The 19866-nt window shown below is 38.8% G+C and overlaps 1 protein-coding gene across 2 annotated transcripts; it reads right to left on the bottom strand.

Annotated features, from left to right (window-relative positions):
- Nucleotides 1-458: 458 nt before the first annotated feature.
- Nucleotides 459-8372, bottom strand: klhl38b (kelch-like family member 38b). Of its 2 annotated transcripts, none has more exons than XM_062991011.1 (4): nt 8270-8372; nt 5080-6433; nt 4891-4996; nt 459-2175 (listed from the first exon to the last, which is right to left on the bottom strand). In XM_062991011.1, exons 1-4 carry the CDS (start codon nt 8293-8295, stop codon nt 1880-1882), a joined length of 1782 nt encoding a protein of 593 aa, XP_062847081.1. In that variant the 5' UTR covers nt 8296-8372; the 3' UTR covers nt 459-1879. The 2 variants fall into 2 exon arrangements, with proteins under 2 accessions (XP_062847081.1, XP_062847082.1); XM_062991012.1 differs by having other exon boundaries at nt 2082-4728.
- Nucleotides 8373-19866: the final 11494 nt, after the last annotated feature.

The raw sequence follows: 19866 nt of genomic DNA, 5'->3' as shown, positions 1-19866 counted from the left end.
ACAAATAGGACATACACCTGATTATGAACTTGTTTTACCTCCTACATCCCTCTTTATAATTAAACAATGTCTCTATGAACCTTGCTAAAACAGAAAAAGGCATTTCCCAAAGTTGTAGGCTTTGTACAAAATTTCTACAACTAATTTTGTAGATTTAAAGACTTAATTTTATTTTATTGTTTGACAGTGTTAACCATATATAAATGTACAAAACTAGGTAGATTGGGAACAGAATGCCCCAATAGTAGATAATAGTCATATCAGTACAGTACATTGAACAAGTACATGGACAGATAAGGTTTAGGGGATTGTTTGAGGGCTCAACAGTAGCTGCTTTGCAGAGCTGGGCTCAAAACCCACAACCTTGAACCTTTGAAAGTCCATAGCCCCTACCACTGAGCCACCACTGTACTTCAGTATTAAAATAAGAAAATGGAGAGTAAAAGAGAACACCAAAATTGATTGTAAGTGTTTTTATAATAGCGGTACACAGCAGTCACATGCTTTCATCACAAATTAATAAAACATTATAAAGCATGCTGTGGTCTATGTACGTTAATGCAATACAAATAAAAACTCAAACACGTATTGGCTTCAAAAGTATCAGTCAACACACTATAGAAAAATAAAATTGATTAAATATAAAATAACGTAATGGAGCAGCTCACTGCAAAGTGCTATACATTCCTGTTTGAATGTCTGAGATATGGCAGAAAATGACACAGAAACACAAAGAGAGAAAATATAGCAAAAATATTACAAAGTACAAAAATTATATTTTGCTTAATACATGCTTGGTACATGCTTAGATGACCCTGCATCTGTACTGCACATCTGGACTAACTGATCAAGTTCAATTTGTGCATAAAACACATGCCAGCCTTATTAATCTCTATAGATTATTCTGTAAAAACATTCAGAATCTTACATGCCTAACTATCATAAAACTTGCAGATTTATAGTACATTACATGGCTAAAAGTTTCTGAACACTTTGGGTCTGTTTAAAAACCTACTGAGCTCTCTACATAGACGGTATTTTACGTCATCCTATGCACGCTCCCGCGAAGAAGACTAGAATTCTAGATGCCTTAAAATGCTGCCTTATGAGGTACCTTATTTAGAAGATATAAACTGACTGAATGATGAGGGAGCATCCGATTCTTCCTTTGCAGTGAAGGCAATCCCAGCATAAATGTTATTTATTTGCAAATTCGGGCGTGTCAGTGACAACTTAACCGTTTTTGGTAAATGGAGGGAGATGCTAGCTGGCATGCCAGCGGGTTGTGCTGCCTCAGCCCAATGATTTGAATGGCCTTAGGCTAACTGTCTTAGCTTATTCAGGAAAAACTGAGGTGATGTAATTGCGGTAATCGCTTTCTAAGTAGTGTGTCTAAATAATCTGCCTTATAAGTTCGATGTCTTATTAGAATCCTCTCTACTTAAGCAGCTGCCTAGGTAGGCAGTAGATAGCAAGGCAGTTTACTAGGTTTTCGAACAGATACTTCTAATTAATGAGCTTTATCCACACCCATTACTAACAGGTGTATAAAATCAGTTGTATCAAATACAGGATTTGCCTTTTACTTTGTGGAAACAGTTTAGAAAATGTCCAAAACCAGTTACATTAATAGTTTGGTGAGGAAGAACTCCAGTGGCCTGCAAAAAGCCCTGACCTCAACTCTTATCAAACACTCTCCTAAGGTGAATTAGAACATCAACAGTGCCTGACCTTTTGACTAAATGGGCACACATTTCCTTAGCAACATTCCAGGGTAGCAACACCATTTTAGTGCACAAGCATATAGTCAGGTGTTCACATATTTTTGACCATATAGTGCCTTCTGAGTATTACTTTACTTTCAGCTTCACTGTTAAATCTAGACAGTGTCTGGTGATAATTTGTCAGATAGACACACCATTGAAACTGAACCGTGATCAAAGAGTTTGAATGGTAGCGTGCCCTTTGATGTCCAAGTATCTGTCTCTGGATCATAGCAGTCAAAGTCATCTGAATCCTGGACAACATCATGACCGGTGATGTAGCGGCCTCCAGTGACATAGAGTTTGTTGTTGATGACGGTGGATGAGTGATGCATTCTTCTCTCTTTTATATTCTCACATTTAACAAATCGGTTTGCTTTGATGTCATAGGCTACCATTCTCCTTGTGTATCCTGTCAAAACAAGAGGTTCTACAGTGAAAAGTCATTTAAACTTCTGTGCTGGCAGCATTAATGCAGAAAAGTACATTGAGATCTTAGAGCAACATATGCTGCCTTCAAGGCATCATCTTTTCCAGGGACGTCCATGCATTTTTTAACAAGACAATGCAAAACCACATGCTGCACACATTACAAAGGCATGGCTGTGGAAGAAGAGGGTACGGGTACTGGACTGGCCTGCCTGCAGTCCTCCAATAGAGAATGTGTGGAGAATTTTGAAATGAGAAATGCAACAACGATGACCCCGTACTGTTGCACATCTTAAGAAGTGTTTGCAGGAAGAATGGGACAAAATAAAAGCTAAAACACTAAATCACTTGGTCTCCTCGGTGCCAAAACGTCTTTTAAGTGTGGTGAGAAGGAATGGCAACATTACAAAGTGGTAAATGCTTTACTGTCCCAACTTTTTTTGGAATGTGTTGCAGGCCTGAAATGCAGGAATAGATGTTTATTAATAAATGAAATGAATGTGAGCAGATAAAACATGAAATATCTCAGGTTCATCCTGTCTGCAATTAAATAAAAGTCAAAGTAAATGTAATTTTTTTTTTAATTTGCATTTTCCATGCTGTCCCAACTTTTTCTGATTTGGGGTTGTATTTTACAGAAGTATAATAGCAAGAAGGGCCTGGGTTTTATCTGTCCCATAATTTCAAAGACATGCCGTCAGACCAATAAGAGCTACTAAATATTGCCTTAAGTGTGACAATGTGTGTGAATGTATGCGTTGTGTCTGCTCTGTGATGGACTAGTGACATGTCTAGGTGTTTTCTTCCTTCAGCCAAATGAATAAGACCCACCTCAACCCCAACCAGGATAAAGCAGTGGTAAAACAGACAATAAATTAATGCATTATAACCTTAAATGGAACTGAATACCAGTGGTTCACAGTCATGATCAAATTACAAGCAAATATGTTTGTTTAAGGAGGTATTTCAGTACAAAAATGTGATGTTTATCTGTATTAAATCTGAACTGCATGCCAGAGTTTAAAATGCCTGGCAGTAGAGTTCTAGTGTATTCTATCACACTTCACACATCTTAGATTTGAACTGATTTTTATTAAAATAAAGTTAAGATCATTTTGGAAAACATGTATTAAATGAAACATTAAAGTGATATCATGAAGTAGAAAAGTAGAAAGTAAAAGTGTGACAGAAACAGCAAGACTCAATAAAAGTGATTAAATAATGCAAATAATATATCAAATACTTTAGTGTTAAAAATCAACTGTGCTGTGTTAAATTGCTGTGTTTTGATATTTACTTGTCACTATATATTCATTGTGTCTTTTATGTTGCACTCAACATGACTTGGGCAGAGCTTAGATCAGAGTTATGTGTGTTTAATTTGTATTCCATGCAACTATGAATACCACACTAAGTAATTTGTGATTTGGTTGAATTATAAGGGGTTCTTCAAAAAGTTTCCACTCATTGTTTGTAACTCTATTTATTAAGAATTTATATTATTTATTTATTTATTAGGATTTTAACATCATGTTTTACACTTTTGCTTACATTCATGACAGAAACAGTAGTTACTCATTACAGAAGGTTCATCAGTTCACAAGTTTAATGTCAAACACAGTTACGGACAATTTAGTATCTCCAATTCACCTCACTTGCATGTCTTTGGACTGTGGGAGGAAACCAGAGAGCCTGGAGGAAACCCACGCAGACACGGGGAGAACATGCAAACTCCACACAGAAAAGACCCAGACCGCCCCACCTGGAGATCAAACCCAGGACCTTCTTGCTGTGAGGTGACAGTGCTACCCACTGAGCCACCATGCCACCCCCTATTAACAATTTCAAAAACAAATGACATCACTTTTCTTCCGATGTAGTCACCTTCCGATGCATTTATAATGCCATCAGTAAAAATGTTTTTAATTGAGCGTGTAGCCACTGATGAACTGCTGATTTCACATCATCAGGGCGGCTCGGTGGGTAGCACTGTCGCCTCACAGCATGAAGGTCCTGGGTTCGATCCCCAGGTGGGGAGGTCCGGGTCCTTCCTGTGTGGAGTTTGCATGTTCCTCCCATGTCTGCATGGGTTTACTTCACATGCTCAGTCCAAAGACGTGCAGGTGAGCTAAATTGGAGATATAAAATTGTCCATGACTGTGTTCGATGTAACCTTGTGAACTGATGAATCTTGTGTAATGAGTAGCTACCGTGTCTGTCATGAATGTAGCCAAAGAGTGTAGAACATGACGTTAAAATCCAAATAAACAAAAAAACAAACAAACTTTCACATCATCATCACATGAAAATCTTCTTTCCCTTAAAGCTTCTTTGAGCAATTCAAAAAGGTAAAAATCAGATGCCGCTTAATACGGACTATAAGCTCTCTCTCAGTCTCTCAGACACGACCAATTACTACTCCTCCTGTCCTCATTGTTTCCAACCAAAATATAAAAGTACTGAAACTTTCTGATACCTGCATACACCTGAACGTGATCTTGTTTAACCTAGTCAAACCATGTCTCTATGGACCTTGCTAAAACAGAAAAGGGCATGTCACAAAGTTGTAGGCTTTGTAGATTTATTCTATACAATTAATTGTATACACTTGTTAGCAACTGAATATTTAGGAGGGGTGTCCGCATACTTTTGGCCATACAGTGTATCTTCCTGACGGAACTGGAAAGCAGCAACATACCTCCAATGATATAAATTTTTCCATCAATAACTGAAGCAGGAGCACAGACATTCTTCACCATCCTGTTCTCCATTACACACCAGTGATTTCTTCCGATGTGGTACACCTGAGAAATCAACAGAGCACTGAAACATCTGTTTAGGTGAACATTTCTTGTATGGCAGATGTTTGATTCAGTAACTGCCCTACCTGGATCATTCGTACTGGATTTTGCATGGCGTCTTCCCCACCGAACACATACATTCTTTGGTTATGTGCAGCCACAGCAGGGTGCTGGACTGTGACTGGCATCGGTGCCATTAGTTCCCATTGGTTGAACATGGTATTGTATCTCTCCACCCCACTGGAGAGTTGTTGGTCACCTGTAACCCCACCTAGAACGAAGATGAAATGCAGATGGGCGATGCTCTGATGGGCAAACCGAGGAACCAGCATAGGCTCAGCCACCCTCCACTGGTTTAGTTTCAGGGAGAGGGTGTAAACTGTAGCACTGGGGACACCATCTCCTCCGGCTTTCATAGCCAGCCCTCCTAAAACATAAAGAACGCCCTGCAAGCAGACATAGGAGGCACGGTAGAGTCGTACAGGCAACTTAGCCAGCCATTGCCAGCTCTGTTTCTGTTCATTGTAGAGCAGTGCCTCGCGAGATGTGCGTTCATTGTTTTTACGACCGCCAACGACCACTAGAGCTTCTTTAAAGGAATGCCGTCGGGGAGCTATCCAGAGTGGCTGAAGGTCACTTGGGCAGTTGGAGCCAACAGAAAACAGGAGACGTCTGACCGATTCAATGATCTCAGTACACAGGAAGGAGGACTGCACTACTGGGTCATTGGCGATGAACTGGAAGAGGTAGGAAGGGTGGACATGTCGTAGTCGTACCCGTTGGAACAGGTTATGGATGGAGCCTTTCCTTGCAAATGGGTCATGATGGATCCAAGCCAGTAAGATCTCAAACACCTGCTCCTCCTCAGCACACAACTGATCATCCTCTAGATAATCCACTAACTCTTTTAGGGAGAGTTCGCAGAAGTCCTCAGATGCCGCAACATCAGAGAAGCTTTTCACAGCCATCTCATGAGCTTTCTGCTGCAAACTGGCACAGTGCAAAATCTTGGAAAGTCGGATCATGCTCAAGCAGTTATTCGGGTGGAGCTGGGCCTGCAGGTAGGTCGAGCATGCCTCGAAAAGCCGTTCGAACTGTAGCATGGCAGCGGCCTGCATCAGAGGTAGGACCAGCTCCATTGTGATACTGATGACACCTGTGTAAACATAGTCCACGATGCTGTTCAGGACATTGAAAGGAACTCCCTGGATATTTACCTGGGTCTGCTGACTTTCACGAAAGTTGCTGCAAAACATAGCATAAAAGTAGGGGCTGCTGGACACCAGGATGTTCCGGTGGCAGGGGATCTTATAACTGTCGGAGCAGAGGACTACATCTGTGAGAATTTGCTTTTTTCTTAAGTTGTTTAGCTGCAAGGCCAGGGATGACAGCAGCTCTTTGTCAATATATTGTAGAACTTCTGTTGAAGGATCATCCAAGCTGTGGGAGTAGATGACAGTTTTAATCACCATCCTACATATAAAACTTTGTCTTAATTAAGACATTATTTTACTTCTAATGCTAAAACAGCTACAAGATATAATTGTATATCCAGATCCACAATAGCTCTGTCAAATGCACAACACCTATAATGAGGACCAAATACCTAGCAAAGGGATGTGCAAAATGCTTCTTTTACTAGCCAACTGACATGGCCACTCGACCAGGCCAAGTTGGACTAAAACGCAGTTGCGCTAGTCTTCACAGTTGGGGCTGTAACTACTGCACCACCCGAGCACCCCCATAAACAAAAAATCAACCCAGGCTCAATGCGTATTTATAATACAGTGGTAACTTGTAATTCAACACCCCCTAAACTCGAAATCTTTGAAACTTAACACCCTTTGTCGAGGAATTTGTACCCTTAAACTCGACGTTTTCCTTAAACTCGACATGTGTGGACTGCTGCTGGGGTGCGGTAAAACGTCATCAAAGTGTGAATATGAGACAAATCTGCATTTGTGTGGAATAACCGTCAAATCCACTCTGAAAGCGTCCACATGTATTTGTGTTTATTTAGATTTTCAACCTGTTTCACTTTTAAACTTGTGTTATAGCTCGGGGTGCTGAGAAATTGTAAGAATCAGCTTTTCTGAGAGAGTCTAAAATGCTTATCGTTTTTTAACACTTTTAACGCTTATTGTAAAAAAGGCTAAACGTGACTTAATGTATTAAAAGAATGACATAGGAACACTACAGTACACCTCTCTTAATTATTACTGCTCATAAGTTCTCTCCATAAATAAAACTCCTCGCTCGTTGTTTTAGTACAATAAGTCATGTTAGGCTGCGTGCACTGCTACACTCCACAGGAAATAACTGCACAGCCAGTGCAAAAGCGGTTTTGCCGCTTCTAATGTGAATGCGCCTTTACTGAACGGAATACAGTATTTCAAGATCAAGTATCTCCACGATTAAGAAGCATAAGGAAACAATAAAGAATTAAAGTTAAAGTGCATGTTTCCTGTATTTCAGTGTTTTTTTTATATTATATTTGTATTATTTTCAGTGTATAAGTGTCAAAAACTTAAAAATTTAAGTATTTTCTATAACTGCTATATTATAGTCAGGTTTGTATTGGTTCTGTAGTCTATCCTTAAAACACAAAGCATGAGGTGGCCTTTGACAGAACTGACTAGACACCCGTCCATCACAAGTCACTACACACTACTCATACACACTTATTTCAACCAGGGGCAATTCAGAGAATCCAGTTCACTCACTGGAATGTTTTTTCTAGGTGGAAGAAAAGCGTACCCTATGGAAACTCACATTGATGTAAGTCAGGACAGGAACCAGAGGCCAGGCTTACACCCTTGTCCCTATCACCTAGGGCGCTGTGATAGCAACATTACTTGATTTTCCACCAACTCATCCAACCGAATAATAATAACAATCTAAATTAATTATTCTTATACATCCAAAAACAACTGGCCAGAATTGCCAGTTAACCTTCTGGCATGTATATGAGATGTGAGAGGAAAACAAAACTACCTCGAGGAAGAATATGCCTGGTATTAACTGGTAGCTATGAGCATTTACCTCAGGCCTCAGAAAACCTGGAGCTGTGCAGCAGGATCACTACACACTGATCTGTATTAGAATTTTATTTTGTTATGTATTTTTCCTATATAGATTTTAATCCCATGCAACCTGTATATTCTACACCTGACATTAAAGGTGTGACAGTAACATGCAGTTATATTTGTCCTTTTTTATATCTATGCATATTTATTGAAGCAATAAACCTGAACTATAAGCTGCAGTTTGTCTTACCTAGTTTCAGCCAATTCGTAACACATCCTGTGAGTCTTTGTACTGGATTTATTAAACCTCAAGCAGACACAACCAAATCTCTCATCTGCGCTTTCTGAAGTCTCTTTTTAATTTTGAAGCGATCTGATGAAGCTTAAGATGGATGTTTATAGAATGGATCATGCTGTGTTGTTTGTTATCAAGCACTAGTTCCATGAGAGCTCAGTGTACATTCCATCCTATTAAAAATAGAACGTCCTGAGCCCCAGCTACTCCCACTAACACCAGCATGTGACGCCCCCTCTCCCCTCTTTTTTTTCCAGGACCCAAACTTCTTGCCAGTCTGAGGACACTGAGGATCCACGTTGCCCAAGCAGATGTATGTTTATGAAGTGTATAAACATAACTGGTACACAACAGATATTCCAGGAGGTGGTCATGTATTCAAGGAACAAGGCATGGTGGCAGCTGAAGCAAGAAAGTTAAAGCAGAATTTATTCCAACATTATTTAATTAGAAACAGTACAAAGACAACATATTGAATGTATCGACTGAACAGTTTAATGCTATTGGCATTGACTTCCAAAGTAAACAAATAAATTATATATTTTAAATGACTTCCTCTAGATGGCAGCATAAGTTTCTTTAAAAATGCAAATATACCCCTTAGCATTAGCTGTGCCTATACAAATGTGCCTTCTCAAATTACCCAATCCATTGGCAATAACACTCCTCCATACCATAACAGACGCTGGCTTTTGAACTTTGTGCTAGTACCAATTGGTATAGGCTTTCTATCTTTAACCTAGACTATTGGAAATCTATCATTTTACAAACAAATTGAAAGGTGGTCTTGACAGATTCCAGCACACATTTATACTTTGTACAGTCCATCTTAGATGAACATGAGCCCACAGAAGTAAGCAACGTTTGTACTAGCACTTTTGGCCAAATCAAATTACAGTAATACCTAGACGTCAGTTGGTTCTGGGACTGGCGTCGAGTTTTAAAAGCGTTCACTTTAAAGTAGGGCTGTCAAACGATTAAAATTTTTAATCGCGATTAATCTCAGAATTTCATATAGTTAATCGCGATTAATCGCATAAAAAAAAAATCTGTGTAAATGTTATAGAAAACAAGGATTTTTAAGTGAAATGTTACAATTAAAATGGTGAACACATTTTATGCTAAATGTACTTCTGTTAAAAACTGCTGGGACAAGAGAAAACTGTAAGGGAGTTTAATTCACTCAAATACTAGGTAGTAATACTATCCAATGGTTTGATGGACGTTTCTACACGAAGTGAGTGTGTTTTGACCCTTTGGGGCTTCCATAGTTCATGGACAACGTGCTTGACTCAGCTGTCCGGTATTCTTTACCGTAACAGAATAAGTTAATAAAGTGTTCTGCTCCCGACAACTTGTGAATATAGCGTGTATTTATTTCTTTATTATGCAAGTGCAGATGCTACGACGCTCTTTTACATTTTGTTAACAAACCGCAAATGAAAAACGGTGACATGTCCGACATTAAAACGTTTGTTCTACCAGTCAAGTCTCAACATGAACTAGAATTTGCGTTAATGGCACTATTTATCTTAATCGCGTTAAATTGAGATTGCGTTAATGCGTTATTATCGCGTTAACTTCGACAGCCCTACTTTAAAGATATTTTTCTCATAAGGATGTGTGGAAAACCTGTGGTCACGTGTAACTGCATATATTTTAAGCTAATGTAAAATAATGGGGTTGTTTTTGACACTTATACACTTAAAATAACACAAGTATTATACAACCCCAAATCAGAAAAAAGTTGGGACTGTATGGAAAATGCAAATAAAAAAAAAATGCAGTGTTCCTTACATTTACTTTTGTTTACTTTTATTTGATTGCAGACAGTTTGAACCCAAGATATATTATGTTTTGTCCTGCATTTCAGGCCTGCAACACATTCCAAAAAAAGTTGGGACAGGGGCAATTTAGGGCTAGTAATGAGGTGAAAAAACTAAACAATGATGTGATTATAGTTTGGTACAAAAGCAGCATCCAGGAAAGGTTGAGTCTTTGATGAGCAAAGATGGCCAGAGGATCTCCAGTTTGTCAATGCATGAGAAGATTATTGAAATGTTACAGAAATACATAGAAAATACATTAGAAATACATTAACATTATAACCAGAATAGGGTTGCAGCTATGATTGAACTGGGATCTCATTAAAGCTTAAGAGATTGTTTGGTGTGAATCTTAAAGAATGGTGTAAACATTTTACAGAAATGTTGAAGGCTAAACCCAGTAATAGAATAACAGTTGTAGTTAAGCTAGAATCCAAATTACCCTTAGGGCAACTTAGGGCAATTAGGTTTTCATTGTCCTAGGCATATACTGTATATATACAGTACATCTAAAAAAACTATTCTAGACCATGGTGCAATATAAAGTTAGGCTTCAGTGTTTTAAAATGAAGTATAATTTAATTTAAGGCTGGAATTAGAAATAGTATGTAATTTAATTTGAGTTATAATGATTTACATCTTATGGTTAAGAACTATAATTAAAGGTTATGGATTGGTTTAGGTCTAGGGTCACTTTAAAGACTAGGCTAGAGTAACAGCTAGATTTAAGGTTACAACCAATGATCAAAGGTCACATAAAAAAGGAGAAAATAAATTTTGAAGAACACTTTTAATTATGTGGGAGCTTCCTTAAAATGACCTCTCAGTTTTTTAATTACTTAAAAATATAGCGTGTACTTTAAATATAAATATTAAAAATACTTTGCTTAGACATTCATAAAATAGCAACAGTAAGGTAATTTAAGTTACACTATCTGGTTTTAAAAGATGTTCTGGGATAGGGTTGGAAGCTGTAGGAAATTCATCATAACCGATGCAATTATGACCTCTGCAGGCAGATTGATGGCGCCTACATCAGGGTGAGTGATAATAGAAATTAGTGTGTGACTCTCCATGTGCAAGACTGAGCCCCATATGAATTTGTCTCATGCAGGTGAAAGGAGGCAGTTGGCTACTGCTCACGCGTCAGAGGGGACGTGGGTTAGTCGTGGCTCTTCTTGGTCAGGAGTGGAAGCCAGCAGCAGAAGAGAGAAAGTGAAGTGCAGATGAGTAAGTGCAGTTGGGGTAAGCTGTAGCCTAGTGGGTAAGGTACTGGACTAGTAATCAGAAAGTTGCTAGATTAAGCCCCACCATTGCCAGGTTGCTGCTGTTGGGCCCTTGAGCACGGCCCTTAACCCTTAATTGCTCAAATTGTATACTGTAATGTAAGTCTCTTTGGATAAAGGCGTCTACTAAATGCCAAAAATGTAAATGTAAAGTAATTGGATATGGCTAGATGAAAATTGGAGAAAATGCACAAAAAAAAAGAAAAAAGAAAAAAAAAGATGTCCAATATTAAGGATGTTACACTTAAATTTTACATTTTGTTCAAAGTTATTATAAACTCCCTTGAAGTTAAACTCTTTCAAAAGTGCAGTTAAAGCTTTTAATCTAAACTGGTGATAGGGCAACTACACTGGGTGCTGGATATCTGATGCCTTGGGCTAACCTAGCACACATAGCCAGCTAGACCAGTGTTGTAACATGGAAGGGTCATGAAAGGTTCAGTGTGTACTTTGTGTGATGCTGGATGATCATGATTTGAGACTGGATAAGCACTGGTGACATTTAAGTTGTTTGCAACCAGTGGAACAAATTGTACCCTTAGTTATGTATCATGATAAAAAACAATAGAACAAGACGTCCAGTGTGACTGTGCTGGGTGCTACTGCCACAAATGTTTATTATCCAACATTGGCCCATAGGCAACAGCTGGAAAACACATCAGCTGCCCAGACTTTACCCATCTTTTCTGTTTACCAACACATTACCCATCTGTTCTGTTTAACGTACTGGAAATCATGCCGATGTAATTTTTTGTGTTCTACAGTTATTCATTTTTTTTTTTTTACTTTAAATGTGACTCTTTAAATGAAAGAAAGCGCTGCTGGAGTTTTTAAATACCGTGTCCACTCACTGTCCACTCTATTAGACACTCCTACCTAGTTGGTCCACCCTGTAGATGTAAAGTCAGAGACGATCGCTCATCTATTGCTGCTGTTTGAGTTGGTCATCTTCTAGACCCTCATCGGTGGTCACAGGACGCTGCCCACGGGGCACTGTTGGCTGAATATTTTTGGTTGTTGGACTATTCTCAGTCCAGCAGTGACAGTGAGGTGTGTAAAAACTCCAGCAGCATTCCTATGTCTTATCCACTCATACCAGCACAACACACACTAACACACAACCACCATGTCATTGTGACTGCAGTGCTGAGAATGACCCACCACCCAAATAATACCTGCTCTGTAGTACTCTGTAGTGGTCTTGACAATTGAAGAACAGCATGAAAGGGGGCTAACAAAGCATGCAGAGAAACAGATGGACTACAGTCAGTAATTGTAGAACTATAAAGTGCTCCTATATCGTAAGGGGAGCTGATAAAATAGACAGTGAGTGTAGAAACAAGTAGGTGGTTTTAATGTTATGGCTGATCAGTGTATAGTCCGGATATAGTCTGATTTCCACCTTTTTGGACGCTCAAAGAAGCTTTAAGAAGATTTTCATGTGATGATGATGTGAAAGCAGCGGTGCATCAGTGGCTACACAGTCAACCAAAAACGTATTTTGCTGATGGCATTTAAAAGTTGGTACGACGTGGAAAAATGCATGGGAAGATGACTATGTTAAAAAGTGATGTCATTTGTTTTTAAAATTCTTAATAAATAGAGTTTTAAAAAGTGCGGAAACTTTTTGAAGAACTCTCGTACATACAAGAGTAAGGACGTTGTGTAACGGGCTGTTCAACATCTACCACTTCTTGCGTAAACAAGTGTGGAGTAACGAATGGTGACCAGTTACCGCTGCGCTCATGAGTGCAGTGTTGTCTGGGTGAACCGAGGGCTGTACAGGGATCTGGTAAGAACAACCACCTCCTCTTAAAGTGGTCTTAAAAGGAGGACTTTAGGAGGACCAGTGCTGTTCTGAAACCCATTTCCAAGCTGGAAGAAAAGGTGGAAAGCTACAGCTAACAAACTGGAAAGTAACACTGCAGCTGTCTATAAGAAGAGTCAGAGCAGCTCAGGTCCTTTAATTTGTGCAGCAAGATCTTTTACCAGTCAGTTGCAGCCATCTGCTGGGGAAGCTGCATCAGAGCCAGCAACACTAAGAAGCTAAACAAGCTGACGAGGAAGGCTGGCACATGTGCCATGGTTTGCTTTGGAGCCGTTGAGTAAAGTATATAGCAGAAACAGCAGAACATAATGAACAACACCTCACACCCTCTGCATGAACTATAAGTCAGACAGCAGAGTGTTTTCAGAAGGAGGCTCTGTCAACTCTGATGTAATAGGGACTACTACAGGAAGTCTTTCCTGTCTACTACAGTGTCAATATATAATGACTCACGCTTGTGTAGATAGAGGAGACATATCCTGTGAATAAAAAATGCACGTAGCACATTTTTGCACATTAATTACACACCCTACATTTAAATTGCATACTCAGTATTATAGTCCTATAGTTTTTTGTTTTATTATGTATTTACATTTTGTGTGATTTGTTAATTCCTTTTCGTATCAATTACTTTTACTAATCAACTTTTTTGTATTTTGTAAATATAGACACATTTAGAATGTAATGCCTTCAAAGCACCAAGTAATGACACTTTTTAATGGTTTGGAAACTAAGGACACTAATTGTTGCAGTTTTGCAAGTGGATTTTTTCTCCATTCTTGCTTGATACTAGACTTCAGGTACTTAACAGTCTGTGGTAGTTGTTGTCTGGTTCTTGTCTTCATTACGCTCCATGCATTTTCAATAGCAGACCGATTATATAGCAGACAATAGCAGGCAGGCCAGTCAAGCACACACACTCTGTGTCTATGAAGCCCAGCTGTTGTAGTACACACAGATTGAGGCCTGGAATTGTTTTGCTGAAATAGCCACAGCCTACTCGGAAAAAGTGTTGTCATAATAGCAGCATGTACCTCTCTATCTGCCAATCAGGGTCCTTGCACAGCGTTTGAAGACCCCACCCACATAGTCCGGTCATCTCGCCCCCTAGCAGACACGGTGGTCAATCAGTGTCTGCCGCAGGCACTGCCAATTATGTCTGTCCAATTATAGATGGCGCCCAGCCAACCGTGGCAACGCCGAGTTTCGAACTGAGGAGTTCAGAATTTCTGCGCTGGTGTGCTAGTGAAATATCCTGCTGCACCACCTGGGCACCTGGATGACCCTTTTTGATGATGGTCATTGAGAGAAAGAATGCCCTTTTTTCCTGAAAACGAGCTGAAACTTAGACTCATCTGACCACAGCAGAGGTTTCCACTGTCTATCAATCCAACTTGGGCCCAGAGAACTCTGTGGTGTTTCTGCATAGAATTAATGTCTTGCAGTTATTAACAGCAGAGCGTTAGTGACTTTAATGCACTATGCCCCTTTGGCACTCGGCGACCCTGCTTGTTAACTGTACGTGGCCTGTTACCTCCCTGTGTCTGTGTGGGTTTTCTCCGGGTGCTCCAGTTTCCTCCCACTGTCCACAGACATGCAGTCAGGTTAACTGGAAATACTAAAGTCCCCCTTGGTATAAGTGTGTGTGTGTATGTGTTTGCCCTGTGATGGAATGCTGACCTATCTGGGGTGTTTCCTGTCTTTCACCCTGTGAATCAGACCCACCTAGAATAAAGGATTAAGCGTTGGTAAAACAGACAATGAATGAATGTTAACATTGTATATGTAGTTTTGCTGCTTTGTGTTGTTGGTGTTGGTTGTTTTTATGCTTTGTCAGTAGTCTATTGCATACAGTAATGTCAGTAAAGCTGTGTGGATTGATTCATTTGTTCTATACTGAATGACATCAGGAATTACCAAAATTTTATTGGAATGCTGTTTATGCTATCTTATTTTGCAACATTGTCATAAAAGTTACAGACATGAAATTATGCAAAGCGATTTTATTTCAAAATATAAAGACACTCGTCTCACACTGGTCGTTCAGGCCAGGATTGGTGTCCTGTCTGGGGTGTGTTAGTGCATTGCATCCGAAGATGGACCAATAGACCAAAGCTGTGGTAAAAAATTAAATAAAATTTGTATTTGTAGTTTGTTATGCAGTACATGGACAAAAGTATTGGGACACCCCTTCTAATTTTTGAGTTTATGTATTTCAGCCAAAACAGTTGCTAAATGGTGTGAGAAATCCATTATATAAACTAAATTATATGCTTCCAGCTTTGCAGCAACCTTTTAGGGAAATCCCTTGTTTTAGCAAGGTACGGTCTATAAAGACATGAGGAAAAGCTTGGTTTAAAGAAAGTCCAGTGAGGAGCCTTGGAATGACCTGGAACATCAATTGAAGCTTCCTTGACCAACATCAGTGTCCAGCTATAGAAATGCTCTTTTGACTGAATGGACACACATTTCCACAGACATACTTCAAGGTTTTGTAATAAGCTTTTTCAGAAGAGCAGCTGCTGTTATAGCTGAAAAGATCACATAGAGGTCAATCTATTTTAATACTATTTGTTTTTGAACGGTATGTCCAACAAGCCCATGGTCAGTGTCCAATGCTTTTGGCCATATATCATATGTGTATCATATATGATCATTCTGATCATCATTTACATGTAAATGACTTATGTAATTAGACACAGAAATGCATGCCATGGCAACGACTCTGGTCAGAATAATTCTAGAACTGCATTTATGTGTGTTTGTGTGGGTGTGTGTGTAGGTGTGTGTGTATGTGCGTGCATGTGTGTATGTGTGTGTGTTTGGCCGCTATGAACCTTTAATGATTTTTAAAATACAAATAGTGGGTTTAATCTAAGCTGATGGTAAGACCCCTTAATTAGGACTATGTTTGTAGAATGCATCCAGGTGCACATAGCTGAAGTGGCCAAAATCAAAGCTCCATTTTTACATCATTTTGAGTAGAGAGAGTGTTTAATTAAAATTCAAAGGACTACCAAACTTTCATCTTTTGGGTTCTTTCATGCACTCCTTTGGGATTTTTTTAATAGTCTATTTGAAGTACATTGCCCTATGTACACAAACCCTTGTAAAAGCTACTCTGGATAGAATGACCTTTGACATATAAATAGTCTTCCGAATATAGTGCTAATTTCAGTATATGTATATATTTAACCACCTACTTGTTTCTACACTTACTGTCTAGTTTATCAGCTCCACTTACCGTATTAAAGCACTTTGTAGTTCTACAATTACTGACTGTAGTCCATCTGTTTATCTGCATGCTTTGTTAGCCCCCTTTAATGCTGTTCTTCACTGGTCAGGACTCTCCCAGGACCACTACAGAGCAGGTATTATTTAGGTGGTGGATCATTCTCAGCACTGCAGTGACTCTGACATGGTGGTGGTGTGTTACTGTGTGTTGTGCTGGTATGAGTGGATCAGACACAGGAGTGCTAATGGAGTTTTTAAACACCTCACTGTCACTGCTGGACTGAGAATAGTCCACCAACCAAAAATATCCAGCCAACAGCACCCCGTGGGCAGCATCCTGTGACCACGGATAAAGGTCTAGAAGATGACCAACTCAAACAGCAGCAATAGATGAGCGATCGTCTCTGACTGTACATCTACAAGGTGGACCAACTAGGTAGGAGTGTCTAATAGAGTGGACAGTGAGTGGACACAGTATTTAAAAACTCCAACAGGGCTGTTGTGTTTGATCCACTCATACCAGCACAACACACACTAACACACCACCACCATGTCATTGTCACTGCAGTGCTGAGAATGATCCACCACCTAAATAATACCTGTTCAGTGGTGGTCCTGTGGAGGTCCTGACCATTGAAGAACAGAGTAAAAGCAGGCTAAAAAAATATGTAAAGAAATAGATGGACTACAGTCAGTAGTTGTAGAACTACAAAGTGCTTATATATAGTAAGTGGAGCTGATAAAATGGACAGTGAATGTAGAAACAAGGAGGTGGTTTTAATGTTATGGTTTTATCAGTATATATATATACTGTATATCTCTTAAAAAAGTTTCCGCTGTTGTATATTCTTTTAACATAAATTTTACATCACCAATTACAATGCTTGCAAGCTTTTCTCAGTAATTGTATACTGTGCTGCTGTTGTATTTTAGGGTTTTAGCTTACTAGTTGTAGGCACTGAAGATACAGTACCAAGCAATAAAGTGTTACAGGTGTTATTTTGTCCCATTCTTCCTGCAAACATGTCTTAGGGTGTGGGTTGTCCTTGACACAATTTTCATTTTAAAATTCTCCACACATTCGCTATTTTGGACTGGTCAGGGCTGCAGGCAGGCCAGTCCAGTACCTGTACCCTCTACCTGTGCAGCCATGCCTTTGTAATGTGTGCAGCATGTGGTTTTGAATGGTCTTGATGTAAATGCAAGTATCTCCTTGGGAAGATGTCTTTTTGAAGGCAGCATATGTTGCTCTAAGATCTCAATGATTTTTCTCAATACTTTTCTGCATTAATGCTGCCATCACAGAAGTGTAAATGACCTTTGCCAAGGGCATTGACACAGCCCCATACCATGACAGACGCTGGCTTTTAAACCTGTTGCTGATAACAGTCTGAATATTCTTTGCGTCTTTAATCTAGAGCACTCAGAGTCCTTTTTTTACAAAAAATATCTGGAATACTGATTTGTCTGATCACAATACACATTTCCACTGTGTGATGGTCCATCCCAGATGCATTTTAGCCCAGAGAACTTGATGTGCTTCTGGACATGCTTAACATTTCATGGACATGGCTTCTTTTTTGCACAGTAAGTGCCATTTGTGAATGTAACTCCATCCATTAAAGTGCTTGACAAAAGTTTGCCAAAGTAATCCCTTGTTCATGTGGTTATATCAGCTGCTGATGAATGATGGTTCTTGATGCAGTGCTGTCTGAGGGGTCAGAGATAACGGATGTTCAGCTTATAATGGGAGAGATATGCAAATACCTTCCAATCGTTCTTTAAGAAACATTGTATTGCCGGTCCCAACTTTAAAAAAAATGTGTTGCAGGCACTAAAATGCAGCAATGGATATAGATATTAAGCAATGAAATAATGATGATCAAACAAAACTTGAATTGTTTTGGGTACACACTGTCTGCAATGAAATAAAGGTAAAAGTAAATGTAAAATAAAAGTCAACGTAAATGTAAGAAACACTGCATTTCTTTTATTGCATTTTCCATACTGTCCAACATTTTTCTGATTTGTGGTTGTATATCAAGGTTTGTTGATTTATATTATTTCTGCCAAAAAGATTTTTTTCTTGACATATTAATGGCCTTTGAAATATAATTTCTCAAATACTTTCTCCTGTCCTGTCCTGTCTGGTGAATTCAGGCCAAACATTGCAGAATAAATCAGACTATGTTGTGTCAGGTCTGCGTGACCTATTTCTCAATGCTGGTCTGTACTGAATGCGATTTTCAGTACCAGTTAATTTCATATCCTGACTCCTCTACACTTTGATTGGTATTTGTAGTTAGACAGCAACATAAATAGCAAAAGCACAGTTAAATGAAGGTTCTACATACAGTGGTACCTTGAAACTCAACGTCAATTGTTTCTGAAAGTGGCGTTGAGTTTAAAAGGCGTTGAGTTTCGAGGTGTTTTGTTTCATAGGGATGTATAGGAAACCTGTTAATGCATTCCATGCTCCCGTGGAACTGCATATATTTTAGGCTAATGTAAAATAATGGTTGTTGTTGACACTTATAAACTGAAAATAACACAAATACAATATAAAAATACAATAAAACCTGCACTTTACCTTTACTACTTTATTGTTTCCTCATGCTTCTTAATTGTGGCGATGCTTGATCTCGAAATACTGTATTCCATTCAGTAAAGGTGCATTCATATGAGAAGCCGTTATTTCCTATGGAGTGTGGCGTTGCACAAAACTTAACGTGACTCATTTTACTAAAACAAGCTTATTTTTAACGATAAGCATTTTAGACTCTCTCGAAAAAGCTGATGTTTACAATTTCTCAGCACCCTGAGCTATAACACAAGTTTAAAAGTGAAACAGGAGAAGAATCCAGATGAACACAGATACATGTTGACTTTGATGACACCTTACTGCACAGCTCAAGCCAAGAACTGCACAAAGTGGCAGTCGAACACACGTTGAGTTTAAGGTAAACGTTGAGTTTAAGGGTACAAATTTCTCAACCAAGGGTGTAAATTTTCAAAGATTTTAAGTTTACGAGACGTCGAGTTACATGGTACCACTGTTTAATATAGTATAATACAATAAAATACAATATAATAATGTTTTATTAAAAATTACAAAAACAGAAAATATATAAACTCTGAATTTAGTAGGAATAGTTTTTAGCTAACACAAACACAATAACAAATATGTCCTCAGTGTGGGTCCTATGATTATTATGGCAGATTATTAAGAAATTCTCATATTTTTTTTACAGCCAAGAACCCCTTAGATGTATTTTATGAAATCCCATTTTCAAATGTTGAGGACATAAGTTAAATACGCATGATTATGTTTTTCTTTTTCTTGATGCTTTATATTACCTTAACTGTTTCACTTTCTAG

Source organism: Trichomycterus rosablanca, chromosome 3, assembly GCF_030014385.1.
Source record: "Trichomycterus rosablanca isolate fTriRos1 chromosome 3, fTriRos1.hap1, whole genome shotgun sequence".
In the NCBI taxonomy this organism is placed as follows: Eukaryota; Metazoa; Chordata; class Actinopteri; order Siluriformes; family Trichomycteridae; genus Trichomycterus; species Trichomycterus rosablanca.
The sequence above is the reverse complement of the archived record's forward strand: the minus strand, read 5'-3'. Positions and strand labels throughout refer to the sequence as shown.